The sequence below is a fragment of the Hypanus sabinus genome, chromosome 15, assembly GCF_030144855.1.
Source record: "Hypanus sabinus isolate sHypSab1 chromosome 15, sHypSab1.hap1, whole genome shotgun sequence".
Classification (NCBI taxonomy): domain Eukaryota; kingdom Metazoa; phylum Chordata; class Chondrichthyes; order Myliobatiformes; family Dasyatidae; genus Hypanus; species Hypanus sabinus.
In genome coordinates, this window is record NC_082720.1 from 154,345 (window position 1) to 170,700 (window position 16,356).

At 43.7% G+C, this 16,356-nt stretch overlaps 1 protein-coding gene across 6 annotated transcripts in view; it reads left to right on the plus strand.

Annotated features, from left to right (window-relative positions):
• Positions 1 to 16,356, plus strand: part of uimc1 (ubiquitin interaction motif containing 1) — a 99,618-nt gene that overhangs the window by 63,627 nt on the left and 19,635 nt on the right. Inside the window, exon 6 of one of the 6 annotated variants that reach the window (XM_059989960.1) lies at positions 6,483 to 6,724. The exons of the other annotated variants lie outside the window; for them this stretch is intronic. Within the exon in view, the coding sequence (XP_059845943.1) occupies positions 6,483 to 6,508 (26 nt within the window). The 3' untranslated portion in view covers positions 6,509 to 6,724. Of the gene's footprint in view, positions 1 to 6,482; positions 6,725 to 16,356 lie in introns of those variants that run through there. 6 annotated transcript variants of the gene reach the window in all.

The following is a 16,356-nucleotide window of genomic DNA, read 5'->3' on the forward strand; positions in this document are numbered from 1 at the left end:
GATGTTTTCCTGTTGCTGATTGGCAGGTGGGAGATATGATACTTTTTATGTGAGGGAGAAGTTGGAGATTTGGGGCCTCGTTATTTTCTGTGTGCGCAAATCTGTTAGTTTTTTGTGTGTGAGAAAGGGGGTTAGTATTGATGCTATTGTCGCTGTTTTTTTCTGCGAGGAGGGGCTTGTGGGGATTTAATGTTATTGTTGCTGTTTTTATGAGGGAGGGGCTTAAGGAATTGGGGTTTTGGGCGTGTGGATGATCTGTTTTTTTCTGTGAGAGAAGGGGTTTTGGGGTTTGTGAGTTTTATTTCTTTTGTTTTCTCGTGTCAAGGTGGGGGGATAGTGATGGCTTTGCTTTTCAACAACGCCATGGTTTTTTTGTAGTCCATGGTAATCTAGAGAAGACAAATATCAGAGTTGTACATGCATACTTTGACAAAAAAATTAACCTTTGAACCTTTGCCCTCAGCCACGTCTCCTCCATTTCCCACACATCTGCCCTCGCCCACTTGCCATATCCAGCACATCATTCTCTGTAACTTCCACTAGCTCCAACAGGATCTTACAATTAGGCACATTTTTCCCACCGTTTCCCCCCCCCCCCCCCCCTTACCACTTCACTTTCTACAGTGATCACTCTCTCCAGGACTTCCTTGTCCAATTTTCCCTCCCCACAGATCTCCCTCCTCACACTTAACCCCTGCAACTGTGTCAAATGCTACATCTGCCCCTACACAACCTCCCTTGCTATCTTTCAGGGGCTGTGATCCTGTCAGGATCATCTGCTGCTCCTGGCATGGCCTTCTTTACATAGTTGAGACTTGAAGTAGGATGGATACCACTTGTTGCTAAAGATTTCTACATTTGCAGAAACTCTAGTGTGTCTAGTTGTCTGGGTATGAATTGCATGTGTAGACAGTTGCAGTGTGTGACTGTGGGTGTAGACAGCTCTGGTGTGTCTATGGATGCCAATGTTCTTAGTATCTTGGATCCCATGTGAATTGCCTCAGGAGGATGCATTTGCTGCCTTAAGGCACTTACAGACACAGGAGATTGCAGATGTTGGGATCTGGAACAAGAAACAATCTGCTGGAGGAACTTACCTGGTCAAGCACATCTGTGAGACGAAAAGAATTGTCATTGTTTCACTGCTTATGTCAGATGTTGGAGTCCTGGGAGACCCAGAGACTCCCAAGGAACTACATCTGTGTAAAGTGCATCCAGCTGCAGCTCTTTGTTGACCGTATTAGGGATCTGGAGCAGCAGCTGGTTGACCTTAGGTTTCTATGGAAGAATGAGGAGATAATCGATCAGTGTTGCAGGGAAGTAGTCACCACTAAGTTGCAGGAGATGAATAGTTGGGTGACTGTCAGAAGAAATAAAAATGTGAATAGGTAGTTAGGGCAGAGCATCTCTGTGGCCATTCCCCTCAATAATCATTTTGGATACTGTTGTGGGGAATGCCACAGAAACCAGGTTACTGGCACTGAGCATAGGTCCATGGTGCAGAAAGGAAAGAGGGAGAAGAGGGGAGTGGTAGTGATAGGACACTCAGTAGTCAGGGGAACAAACAGAAGATTCTGTGGAAGTGAACGGGACATACAAATGGTATGTTGATTCCCAGGTGCCAGGGTCTGGGATATCTCGGATCACGTCCACAGCATTTTGGACAAGGAGGGAGAGCAGCCAAATGCCTTGGAAAATATTGGTACCCATGGCATAGGAAAGAAAAGCAAAAAAGTCCTGAAAAGAGAATTAAGAGAGCTAGGCAGAAACTTGAGAAGTAGGGCCTCCAGGGTAATAATTTCTGGATTGCTGCCTATGCTATGCACCCAGTGAGGGTAGAGACAGGATGATTTGGCAGGTTAATGCGTGACTGAGATGCTGGTGCAGGGGGCAGGGATTCAGGTTCTTGGATTACAGAGATCTCTTCTGTGGGAGGTATGACCTGCACAAAAGTGACGGGTTGCACTGAACCTGAGAGGGACCAATATTCTTGAAGATAGGTTTATTAGAACTGTTGAGGAGGGTTTTAAACTAATTTGGCAAGGGGGTGGGAGCCAGAATAAAGGGATTAGGACAGGACAGTAAAAAAGCAGATAGACCATTCAGCCAGACTGTCAAGAAGAGCAAGCAGATGATAGGACAGAATTGCAGCCAGCAGGGTGAATACCAGCAACACACACAAAATGCTGGTGGAACACAGCAGGCCAGGCAGCATCTATAGGGAGAAGCACTGTCGACGTTTCGGGCCGAGACCCTTCGTCAGGACTAACTGAAAGGAGAGATACTAAGAGATTTGAAAGTAGTGGGGGGGGGAGGGGGAAATGTGAAATGATAGGAGAAGACTGGGGGGGGGGTGGGATGAAGCTAAGAGCTGGAAAGGTGATTGGCGAAAGTGATACAGAGCTGGAGAAGGGAAATGATCATGGGACGGGAGGCCTCGGGAGAAAGAAAGGGGGAGGGGGGAGCACCAGAGGGAGATGGAGAACAGGCAGGGTGATGGGTAGAGAGAGAGAAAAAAAACAAACAACTAAATATGTCAGGGATAGGGTAAGAAGGGGAGGAGGGGCATTAACGGAAGTTAGAGAAGTCGATGTTCATGCCATCAGGTTGGAGGCTACCCAGCCGGCATATAAGGTGTTATTCCTCCAACCTGAGTGTGGATTCATCTTGACAGTAGAGGAGGATATGGATAGACATATCAGAATGGGAATGGGACGTGGAATTAAAACGTGTGGCCACTGGGAGATCCTGCTTTCTCTGGCGGACCGAGCGTAGGTGTTCAGCAAAATGGTCTCCCAGTCTGCGTTGGGTCTCACCAATATATAAAAGGCCACACCGGGAGCACCGGACGCAGTATACCACACCAGCCGACTCACAGGTGAAGTGTCGCCTCACCTGGAAGGACTGTCTGGGGCCCTGAGTGGTGGTGAGGGAGGAAGTGTAAGGGCAGGTGTAGCACTTGTTTCGCTTACAAGGGTAAATGCCAGGAGGGAGATCAGTGGGAGGGGATGGGGGGGGGATGAGTGGACAAGGGAGTAGCATAGGGAGCGATCCCTGCGGAAAGCAGAAAGTGGGGGGGGGGGGAGGGAAAGATGTGCTTGGTAGTGGGGTCCCATTGGAGGTGGCAGAAGTTACGGAAAATTATACGTTGGACCTGGAGGCAGGTGGGGTAGTAGGTGAGGACAAGGGTAACCCTATCCCGAGTGGGGTGGTGGGCGGATGTGTGGGAAATGGGAGAGATACCTAGGATGTGACAGGATCATAAAATGTTGAATCCGTGTGGGTTGAGTTAAGAAATTGCGAGGGTAGAAGGAGCCTGATGGCAGTTATATACAGGCCACCCAACAGTAGCTGGCATGTCAAAAGGGCAATGTTATGATAGTCATGGGAGATTTCAACATGCAGATCGATTGGGAAAATCAGGTTGGTAATGGATCTCAAGAGAGTGAGTTTGTTGAATGCCCACGGTATGCCTATTTAGAGCAGTTTGTCATTCAGCCTACTAGAGGATTAGGTGTACTGGATTGAGTTTTGTGTAATGAACCGAAGGTAATTAGGGAGCTCAAGGGAAAATAACACTTAGGAGGCAATGATCACAGTATGATGCGTTCAACGATATCTGATAGGGAGAAGGTGAAGTCTGACGTAGCAGTATTTCAGTGGAGTGAAGGGAATTGCAGTGGTATAGAACATAGAATAGTACAACACAGTATAGGTCCTTCGGCCCACAATGTTGTGCCGACCCTTAAACCCTGCCTCCAATATAACCCTCCACCTTAAATTCCTCCATATATCTGTCTCTTAAATTTCACTAGTGTATCTGCCTCCACCACTGACTTAGGCAGTGCATTCCACGCACCAACCACTCTCTGAGTAAAAAAACCTTCCTCTAATATTTCCCTTGAACTTCCTACCCCTTACCTTAAAGCCATGTCCTCTTGTATTGAGCAGTGGTGCCCTGGGGAAGAGGTGCTGGCTGTCCACTCTATCTATTCCTCTTAATATCTTGTATACCTCTATCATGTCTCCTCTCATCCTCCTCCTCCTCAGAGAGTAAAGCCCTAGCACCCTTAATCTCCGATCCTAATGCATATTCTCTAAACCAGGCAGCATCCTGGTAAATCTCCTCTGTACCCTTTCCATTGCTTCCACATCCTTCCTATAGTGAGGCGACCAGAACTGGACACATTACTGCAAGTGTGGCCGAACCAGAGTTTTATAGAGCTGCATCATTACCTCGCGACTCTTAAACTCTGTCCCTTGACTTGTGAAAGCTAACACCCCATAAGCTTTCTTAACTACCCTATCTACCTGTGAGGCAACTTTCAGGGATCTGTGGACATGTACCCCCAGATCCCTCTGCTCCTCCACACTACCAAGTATCCTGCCATTTATTTTGTACTCTGCCTTGGAATTTGTCCTTCCAAAGTGTACCACCTCACACTTCTCCGGGTTGAACTCCATCTGCCACTTCTCAGCCCACTTCTGCAACCTGTCAATGTCTCTCTGCAGTCTTCGATAATCTTCTACACTATCCACAACTCCACCAACCTCTGTGTCATCTGCAAACTTGCCAACCTACCCTTCTATCTCCACATCCAGGTTGTTAATAAAAATCACAAAAAGTAGAGGTCCCAGAACTGATCCTTGTGGGACACCACTAGTCACAACCCTCCAATCTGAATGTACTCCCTCCACCACGACCCTCTGCTCTCTGCGGGCAAGCCAATTCTGAATCCACCTGGCCAAACTTCCCTGGTTCCTATGCCTTCTGACTTTCTGAATAAGCCTACTGTGTATAAGAGAGAAATTGGCCAAAGTAATTTGAAAGAAGATGCTGGCAGAGATGACAGCAGTGCAACAATGGTGTGAGTTTCTGGGAAAAATGAGGAATGTGCAAGGTAGATGTATTCGAAAAACAAAGAAATACTTAAATTGCAAAATAGTACACTGGCTGACCAGGGAAGTCAAAGCAAATGTAAAAGCAAAAGAGAGGGCATACAATAAAGCAGAAATTAGTGGGAATACAGAGGATTGGGAAACTTTTAAAACCCTACAGAGAGCAACTAAAAGAATCATTAGGTACAAAAAGATGAAATATGAAAGCAAGCTAGCAAACAATATCAAAGTGGATATTAAAAGCTTTCTCATGAATGTAAAAAATAAAAGAGAGATTAGATTGCACCACTAGAAAATGAGGCCAGAGAAATAATAACGGGGCACAAGGTGAACTAAATAAGTAAGATGAACTAAATAAGTATTTTGCATCAGTCATCAGGAAGGTACCTGCAGTGTGCCAGATGTTGAAGAGTGTGAGGGAAGATAAGTGACTGCAGTTACTATTACAAAAAGCTAAATGACCTAATGGTACATAAGTCACTCTGACCAGATGAACTGCACCCTAGGGTTCTGAAAGAAGTAGTGATAGAGATTCTGGAGACATTAATCTTTCATAAAGCATTAGACTCTGACATTGTTCCAGAGGACTGGAAAATTGAAAATGTCACTCACTCTTTAAGAAAGGGGGAAGACAATGGAAAGGAAACTATAGACCAGTTAGCCTGACTTCAGTGGTTGGTAAGATGTTGGAGTCCAATTGTTAAGGATGAGGTTATGGACTACTTGGTGATACCAGATAAGGACAAAGTCAGCATAGTATCCTCAAGGGAAAATCTTGCCTGATGAAACTGTTGGAATTATTTTTAGGAGATTGCAAGTAAGATAGATAAAGGGGATGCAGTGGATATTGTATATTTAGACTTTCAGAAGGCCTTTGATAAAGTGCTATACATGAGGCTGCTTACCAGCTTAAGAGTCCATGGTATTACAGAACAGTTACTAGGATGGTTAGAGCATTGACTGGTAGGAGGCAACCATTGGGAATAAAAGGATACTTTTCTGGTTGTCTGCCAGTAAGGGTTGGTATTGGGACCACTTCTTTTCATGCTGTTTATCAGTGGTTCAGATGATGGAATAGATGGCTTTTTATTGCCAAATTTGTAGATGATAGAGAGATTTGTGGTGGGGCAGATAGGTTGAAGAAACAGGTAGGCTGCAGAAGGACTTAGATTAGGAGAATGGGCAAGAAAGTGGCAAATGAAATACCATGTTGGAAAATGCATGGTCATGCACTTTGGTAGTAGAAATAAATGTGAAGACTATTTTCTAAATGGGGGAAAATCCCAAAAATCTGAGATGCAAAAGGACTTGTTCAGAACACCCGAAAGATTAACTTGCAGATTGAGTCGGTGGTGAGGAAGGCAAATGCAATGTTAGCATTTATTTTAAGAGGTCTAGAATGCAAGAGGAGGGATGTGATGCTGAAGCTTTATAAGGCACTGGTGAGGCCTCACCTATTTCTAAATGGCCTATTTCTGCTCCTATGTCTTATTGTCTTATGGTCATGATACAAAGTTTCAACCCAAAACATTGACAATGCCCTTCTTCCCGCAGATGCTTCTAAATGTGGTGACTTATTTCAGCAGGTTTGATGCTTAAAGCATATTAAGATGAATCAATGCCCAGGACCTGATCAAGATCATCTTCGGACTTCGTGGAAATCAAGGAAAGAAATCAGAGTTAAAGAACAGTTCTCTGGTGCTGAGGATGTTGAAGAAGCTGTGGGGGAAATCATCTATTTTTACATCTGCAAACACGAGGGAATCTGCAGATGCTGGAAATTCAAGCAACACACACAAAATGCTGGTGGAACGCAGCAGGCCAGGCAGCATCTATAGGAAGAAGTACAGTCGACATTTCGGGCCAAGTCTCTTCGTCAGGACTAACTGAAAGAAAAGATAGTAAGAGATTTGAAAGTAGGAGGGGGAGGGGGAAATCCAAAATGATAGGAAAAAGCAGGAGGGGGAGGGGTGAAGCTAAGAGCTGGAAAGGTGTTTGGCAAAAGGTATGCAGAGCTGGAGAAGGGAAAGGATCATGGGATGGGAGGCCTAGGGAGAAAGAAATGGGGAAGGGAGCACCAGAGGAAGATGGAGAACAGGCAAAGAGTGATGGGCAGAGAGAGGAAAAAAAAGGAGGGGAGGGAAAATAAATCAGGAATGGGGTAATGAAGGGGAAGAGGGGCATTAACAGAAGTTAGAGAAATCAGTGTTCATGCCATCAGGTTGGAGGCTACCCAGACAGAATATAAGATGTTCCTCCAACCTGAGTATGGCATCATCTTGACAGTAGAGGAGGCCATGGATAGAAGCCACACTCAGGTTGGAGGAACAATACCTTATATTCCATCTGGGTAGCCTCCAACCTGATGGCATGAGCATTGATTTCTCTAACTTCTGTTAATGCCCCTCCTCCCCTTCATTACCCCATTCCTGATTTATTTAATTTCCCTGCCATCCTTTTTTTTCTCTCTCTGCCCATCACTCTTTGCCTGTTCTCCATCTCCCTCTGATACTCCCCTCCCCCTTTCTTGCTCCCTAGGCCTCCCGTCCCATGATCCTTTCCCTTCTCCAGCTCTGCATCCCTTTCGCCAATCACCTTTCCAGCTCTTAGCTTCACCCCACCCCCTCCGGTCTTCTCCTATCAATTTGCATTTCCCCCTCCCCTTCCTGCTTTCAAATCTCTTAGTATCTTTCCTTTCAATTAGTCCTGACGCAGGGTCTTGGCTGGAAACGTCGACAGTGCTTCTTCCTATAGATGCTGCCTGGCCTGCTGCGTTCCACTAGCGTTTTGTGTATTTTTACATCTGATTGCTTTGCACTTAAGCCGGGCACACCCAATATTAATGACAGGACTGCCCTCAAGCCCTCTTCTCTTTAATTGTCCACCAACATTCATGACCAGATACAGCAAGACCTCAGAGCTAGAACTGATGCCCCAGTTGTGGAATTGCTTGGTTGACAAAAGGAGGCATTGTTCCAACTTCACCACATTGGCTTCTCAGTAGATAAAAAACGTGGCAGAAAATTCTGAACATAGACAGCAGGTGCAGGGCAATTGCTTGAAGTGCCGTTCAGTGGAAATACTTACATCTTTACCTCAGCTTGACGTTCCTCAATTTTCTCTGTTCCTTTACCTCAAACTCCATAGTGCTGCTGTTTTTAATAAGGCTCCACAGTATCCTTGGACAAATGCTCGCAGATATTGATTGCTGGGTATAGACATTCCTGCATAGCTCAGCAGCTCCACAGTATGTTGTATAGTATAAAGGGATCACCAATATCTTTGAAATTGGGCTCATGAGCCTTCATGGCAATCCCTGCCAATCCTTAGGTAAGAAGTGTGGGTGCCATCTCACCAAGACTTTGTATCTTTACAGTTGCAGGGAGTAATTGCTGGAACCTTGAAAAGGAAGTGGAAATTTGACAGGCCATCATCTTAGAAGGATGCTTCTAAAGAAAGTCAATAATTCTGAAGGATTTGAAGTTTCATGATTGAGTTAATTCAGGTGGAAAAGGATGTTTGAGAATAAGTTAAAGGAATGCATTTGAGGTAGATTCCATAAGACCACAAGACACAGGAGCAGAACTAGGCCATTCAGCCCATCGAGTCAGCTCTGCCAATTCATAATGGCTGATCCCAGATCCCATTCAACCTCCTACACCTACCCTGTCACCATATCCCTTGATCTTCCAACCAATCAAGAATCTATCAACTTCTCCTTTGAATATATTACAGACGTGTTTACCACCACAGTCTGTGGCAGAGCATTCCACAGATTCATCACTCTTTGGCTAAAAAAATTCCTCCTTACTTCTAAAAAGATCACCCCTCAATTTTGAAGTTGTGCTCTCTAGATCTCGATACTACCATCCGAGGAAACATCCTCTCCACATCCACCTTATCCAGCCTTTTCAACATACGGTAGGTTTTAATGAGATGCCCACACATTCTGTTGGAACTATATGTTAAAATATGTGGTTTTTGTCAGTCTTTTATCAATTATGGTATTGTCTGCACTGTTGCAACTAAATGTTAACTATAACTGTGGTTTTGTGTAGGTTTTTGGTTTGTTGGGTGGTAGTGCTGGTCTCTTGACTTGGTGTGTCTGGGTAGTCTTGTTTTGTCTGATGGGTTTGGAGTTCCTTTCCTGAGAACCTGCTAAGATGGTAGCGCGATATTGATACGCAGCAGCCTCTCCGGACCCTGGATTGGGGATTGGGGATTACCAAATGTTATGTGGTTTTTCTTGTGTGGTCCGTTTTGTCGTGTGTTTTTTTTTTGTGATATCATTCCGGAGAACGATGTCTCATTTTTTAACTGCATTGCATTTGTGGTTTCTAAATGACAATAAACTGAATCTGATCTGATTTGATCTGATTCTTCTGAATTCCAATTAATACAGGCTCAGAGCTGCCAAAAGCTCCTCATATGTTAGCCCTTTCATTCCCGGGATCATACTCATTAACCTCTTCTGAACTCTCTCCAATGACAATATATCCTTTCTGAAATAAGGGGCCCAAAACTGTTGGTAGTACTCCCAAGTGCGCCATGACGAGTGTCTTATAAAGCCTCAACATTATCTCCTTGTTTTTATATTCTATTCCCCTTGAAATAAATCCCAACATTGCATTTGCCTTCTTCAGCACAGTCAATCTGTAAATTAAACTTCTGTGTGTCCTGCACGAGGACTCCTTAGTCTCTTTGCACCTCTGATGTTTGAATTTTCTCCCCAATTAGATAACTGTCTGTATTATTGTTCCTTTTACTGAAATACATTGTCATACATTTCCCAACACTGTATTCCATCTACCACTTTTTTGCCCATTCTTTCAGTTTGCCTAAGTCCTACAATTGCATTGCTTCCTCAGCACTACCTATCCCTCCATCTATCTTCATATCATCTTCAAACATTGCCACAAAGCCATCAATACCACTCTTTAAATCATTGACAAACAATATCACTAGCAGTCCCAATACTGACGCTTGAGGAACACCATTAGTCACTGGCAGCCAACTGGCAAAGGCTCCCTTTATTCCCACTCACTACCTCCTGTCTATCAGCCATTTCTCTATACATGCCAGTATCTTTCCTGTAACACCATAAGATTTTATCTTGTTTGGTAGCTTCATGTGAGGCACCCTATCAAATGTCTTCTGAAAAGCTAAGTAAGTGACATCCTTTGCCTCTCCTTTGTCCATCCTGCTTGTTATTTCCTTGAAGAGCTCTAACAGATTTGTCAGGCAAGATTTCCCTTTACAGAAACCATGCTGACTTTGAATTATTAGTCTTCAAGTACCCGAAAACCTCATACTTAGTAATAGCCTCCAACATTGTCCCAACCACTGAGGTTAGGCTAACTGGCCAATAATTTTTTCTCTTCTGTCTTCTTCCCTTCTTAAAGAGTGGAGTGACATTTGCAATTTTTCAGTCATCCAGGACTATGCCAGAATCAAATGATCCTTGAAAGATCATGGCCAATGCATCCCTTATCTCTTCAGCAACCTCGTTCAGGACTCTGGGATGAAAGGGCTAATATGTGGTCCAAGTGATTTATCCATCTTGAGACCTTTCAATTTGCCTAGCACTTTTTCGTGAGAAAAGACTGAAGCAAAGTACTTACTAGGTTCATCTGCCATTTCTTTTTCCCCATTACAACCTCATCAGCATCTTTTTCTGTGGTCCAGTATGAACTCTCAATATCCCTTCCTTATGTAACTGAAAAACTTTTAGTATCCTGCTTTATATTGGATGTTGGAAACTTGGTTTGGAAAAAGAGAGAGATCTACAATAAACATAGGCAGCATGAAGTAAATAAGGTGCTTGAGGAATATAAGGAATGTAAAAAGAATCTTAAGAAAGAAATTAGAAAAGCTAAAAGAAGATACGAGGTTGCTTTGGCAAGTAAGGTGAAAATAAATCCAAAGGGTTTCTGCAGTTATATTAATAGCAAAAGGATATTGAGGGATAAAATTGGTCCCTTAGAGAATCAGAGTGGACAGCTATGTGTGGAGCCAAAAGAGACGGGGGAGATATTGAACAATTTCTTTGGTATTCACTAAGGAGAAGGATATTGAATTGTGTAAGGTAAGGGAAACAAGTAGGGAAGTTATGGAAATTATGACGATTAAAGAGGAGGAAGTACTGGTGCTTTTAAGGAATATAAAAGTGGACTAATCTCCGGGTCCTGACAGGATGTTCCCTAGCACCTTGAGGGAAGTTAGTGTAGAAATAGCAGGGGCTCTGACAGAAATATTTCAAATGTCATTAGAAACAGGGATGGTGCCAGAGGATTGGCATATTGCTCATATTGTTCCATTGTTTAAAAAGGGTTCTAAGAGTAAACCTAGCAATTATAGGCCTGTCAGTTTGACGTCAGTGGTGGGTAAATTAATGGAAAGTATTCTTAGAGATAGTATATATAATTATCTGGATAGACAGGGTCTGATTAGGAACAGTCAACGTGGATTTGTTCGTGGAAGGTCATGTTTGACAAATCTTAGTGAATTTTTTGAAGAGGTTATTAGGAAAGTTGATGAGGGTAAAGCAGTGGATGTTGTCTATATGGACTTCAGTAAGGCCTTTGACAAGGTTCCACACAGAAGGTTAGTTAGGAGGGTTCAATCTTTAGGTGTTAATATTGAAATAGTAAAATGTATTCAACAGTGGCTGGATAGGAGATGCCAGAGAGTAGTGGTGTATAACTATGTCAGGTTGGAGGCTGGAGACCAGTGGTGTGCCTCAGGGATCTGTACTGGGTCCAATGCTGTTTGTCATTTACATTAGTGATCTGGATGATGGGGTGTTAAATTGGATTAGTAAGTATGCAGGTGATACTAAGATAGGTGGCTTTGTGGATAATGAAGTAGGTTTTCAAAGCTTGCAGAGAGATTTAGGCCAGCTGGAAGAATGGGCTGAAAGATGGCAGATAGAGTTTAATGCTGATAAGTGTGAGGTGCTACATTTTGTTAGGTCTAATCAAAATAGGACATACATGGTAATTGGTAAGGCATTGAAGAATGAAGTACAACAGAGTGATCTAGGGAAAATGGTGTATAGTTCCCTGAAGGTGGAATTTCCTGTGGATATTGTGGTGAAGAAAGCTTTTGGTATGCTGGCCTTTATAAATCAGAGCATTGAGTATAGGAGTTGGGATGTAATGTTAAAATTGTACAAGGCATTTGGAATATTGTGTACAGTTCTGGTCACTGAATTTAGGAAATATGTCAACAAAATAGAGAGTACAGAGGAGATTTACTAGAATGTTACCTGGGTTTCAGCACCTAAGTTACAGAGGAAGGTTGAACAAGTTAGGTCTTTATTCTTTGGAGCGTAGAAGGTTGAGGGGGGACTTGATAGAGGTATTTAAAATTATGAGGGGGATAGATGGAGTTGACGTTGAAAGGTGTTACGTATCCCGTAACTGGAGAACTTACCAGCAAAGATAGAGAGGTCCATTGAAGTCTGATGTCACTATTTTCAAACGTTTTTATTTATAAAGGGGCACAAAGGTAAGGTTAATGCAAACATTCAGATAATGCACATCACCAATACTCAATCTAAAGCGCGGGTATAGTCATAATCATCATTAAGAAGTAATCTCGGCTGTTGTCTAGGGGATAATATTTTTGTCCATTGGAAATATAAAAAGTCATTCAGAAGTCTGCAGACTTTAGCCTTTCGAGGAATCGTTGGGTTTCACGTGTTTTAGAGGGATTGGTGAAAACAAAAAGAAAACTTGCCCGTGTCTTTATGAAGCCACTCAGTTAAAATCAAGGGAGCGTTGGTTTCCCCGTTGTTAGATCGAAGTCCTTCTCGGTATTATCAGCCACCCGCTCCCCAGGCAAGGGAGTTAGGAGCAAATGTGGCGTTGAGTGGCTTCCAGCTCTCACGGGAGCGTTGAGCGAGCAAGTTCCTCTGGTGCATCGCTGGGGTACTGCCTCCTGCAGTCCGCTTTTATCTTTACTTGCAGAGTTGTAGATGTCCATCAAAGCAGGGGGATGCAATCTCCACCCCCACATTGCCCGAGGGTGTCCATGTCCATGGTAGCTGTCACGTAGTAGGGACACACAGGTGCCTCTAAGAACAATGGCCAGAACCGTTGCATTGTCTCTCACTTCCGAGACCCGAATTAATAGCGATCTTGCGATTCTCCGGAAGGAGGGGGCTGCTCCCGCTCCTTCGGCCCCTCAGAGCTGTGGTACTTTCATAACAATAGGCTTTTTCCATTGAGAGTAGGGGAGATTCAAACAAGAGAACATGAGTTGAGAGTTAGGGGGCAAAAGTTTAGGGGTAACACAAGGAGGAGTTTCTTTACTCAGAGAGTGGTTGGTGTGGAATGAGCTTCCAGTAGAAGTGGTAGAGGCAGGTTCGATATTGTCATTTAATGTAAAATTGTATAGGTATATGGACAGGAAAGGAATGGAGGGCTATGGGCTGAGTACAGGTCGGTGGGACTAGGTGAGAGTAAGCGTTTGGCACAGACTAGAAGGGCCAAGATAGCCTGTTTCCGTGCCGTAATTGTTATATGGTTATGGTTATATTATCTGCTAGTTTGCCCTCTGTTCCCTTCTTACTGCTTTTTTAGTTGCCTTTTGTTGTCTTTTAAAAGCTTCCCAATCATCCCAACTTCCCACTCACTTTTGCTACCTTATATACCCTTTTCCTTTGCTTTTATGCAGCCCTTAATTTCCCTTGTCAGCCACGGTTGCCTAGTCCTTGAGTTTGAGAATAACTTTTTCTGTGGGACATAGCTATATTGCACCTTGTGAACAGTTCCCAAAAACTTCAGATACCTCTGTTCTAATGTTATCTCTGTCAGTATCCCCTGCAATCCCCCCCCCGGGCAAGCTCCTCTCTCATGCTTCTGTAATTCCTCTTATTTCATTGTAGTACTGATACTGAGTTATACTTCTCCCTCTCAGATTGCAGTATGAATTCAATCATATTATGATCACTGCCTCCTAAGAGTTTCTTTACCTTAAGCTGACAAATAAAATCTTGGTTATTACACAACACCCAGTCCAAAATAGCCTTTCCCCTGGTAGTCTCAAGCACAAGCTGCTGTAAAAAGTCAATAGACAATAGGTGCAGAAGTAGACCATTCGACCCTTCGAGCCTGAATCGCCATTTTGAGATCATGGCTGATCATCTACTATCAATACCTGGTTCCTGCCTTGTTCCCATATCCCTTGATTCCCCTATCCATAAGATACCTATCTAGCTCTTTCTTGAAAGCATCCAGAGAATTGGCCTCCACGACCTTCCGAGGCAGTGCATTCCAGACCCCCACAACTCTCTGAGAGAAGAAGTTTTTCCTTAACTCTGTCCTAAATGACCTACCCCTTATTCTCAAACCATGCCCTCTGGTACTGGACTTTCCCAGCATCTGGAACATATTTCCTGCCTCTATCTTGTCCAATCCCTTAATAATCTTATATGTTTCAATCAGATCCCCTGTCAATCTCCTTAATTCCAGCATGTACAAGCCCAGTCTCTCTAACCTCTCTGCGTAAGACAGTCCAGACATCCCAGGAATTAACCTCATGAATCTACGCTGCACTTCCTCTACAGCCAGGATGTCCTTCCTTAACCCCGGAGACCAAAACTGTACACAATACTCCAGATGTGGTCTCACCAGGGCTCTGTACAAATGCAAGAGGATTTCCTTGCTCTTGTACTCAATTCCCTTTGTAATAAAGGTCAACATTCCATTAGCCTTCTTCACTGCCTGCTGCACTTGCTCATTCACCTTCAGTGACTGATGAACAACTAGATCTCTTTGTATTTGTCCCTTACCTAACTCTACACCATTCAGATAATAATCTGCCTTCCTGTTCTTACTCCCAAAGTGGATAACATCACACTTATTCACATTAAACGTCATCTGCCAAGTATCTGCCCACTCACCCAGCCTATCCAAGTCACCCTGAATTCTCCTAACATCCTCATCACATGTCACACTGCCACCCAGCTTAGTATCATCAGCAAATTTGCTGATGTTATTCTCAATGCCTTCATCTAAATCGTTGATGTAAATCGTAAACAGTTATGGTCCCAATACCGAGCCCTGTGGCACCCCACTGGTCACCACCTGCCATTCCGAGAAACACCCATTCACTGCTACCCTTTGCTTTCTATCTGCCAACCAGTTTTCTATCCATGTCAATGTCTTCCCCCCAATGCCATGAGCTTTGATTTTACCTACCAATCTCCTATGTGGGACCTTATCAAATGCCTTCTGGAAATCGAGGTACAGTACATCCACTGGATCTCCCCTGTCTAACTTCCTCGTTACATCCTCGAAAAACTCCAACAGATTAGTCAAGCATGATTTACCCTTGGTAAATCCATGCTGGCTCGGCCCAATCCTATCACTGCTATCTAGATATGCCACTATTTCATCTTCAGCATCTTCCCCACCACCGATGTCAGGCTGACAGGTCGATAGTTCTCTGTTTTCTCCCTCCCTCCTTTCTTAAAAAGTGGGATAACATTAGCCATTCTCCAATCCTCAGGAACTGATCCTGAATCTAAGGAACTTTGGAAAATGATTACCAATGCATCCGCAATTTCCAGGGCCACCTCCTATAGTACCCTAAGATGCAGACCATCTGGACCTGGGGATTTGTCAGCCTTCAGTCCCATCACCGTTTCCCTCCTAATGTCAATTCCTCTGTTACCCTATGTCCTTGGCCCATCCATGCATCTGGGAGATTGCTTGTGTCTTCCTTAGTGAAGACAGATCTAAAGTACTTATTAAATTCTTCTGCCATTTCTGTTTCCCATAACAATTTCACCCAATTCATTCTTCAAGGGCCCAACATTGTTCCTAACTATCTTCTTTCTCTTCACATACCTAAAAAAGCCTTTGCTATCTTCCTTTATATTCCTGGCTAGCTTGCATTCATACCTCATTTTTTTCTCCCTGTATTGCCTTTTTAGTTAAGTTCTATTGTTCCTTAAAAACTTCCCAATCATCTGTCCTCCCACTTACCTTAGCTCTGTCATACTTCCTTTTTTTTAATTCTCTGCAATCTCTGGCTTCCTTTGTCAACCACTGTGGCCCCTTTCCCCCCTTTGAATCCTTCCTTCTCTGGGGGATGAACTGATTTTACACCTTGTGCATTATTCCCAAGAATACCTGCCATTGCTGTTCCACTGTCTTTTCTGCTAGGATATCCGTCCAGTCAACTTTGGCCAGCTCCTCCCTCATGGCTCCATAGTTTCCCCTGTTCAACTGCAACACTGACAGCTCCAAGCTGCCCTTATCCTTCTCAAATTGCAGATAAAAACTTATCATATTATGATCACTACCTCCTAATGGCTCCTTTACTTCAAGATCGCCTATCAAATCCTGTTAATTACATAACACTAAATCCAGAATAGCCTTGTCCCTGGTTGGCTCTCGTACAAGCTGTTCCAAGAATGCATCCCGTAGGCACTCTACAAACTCCTTA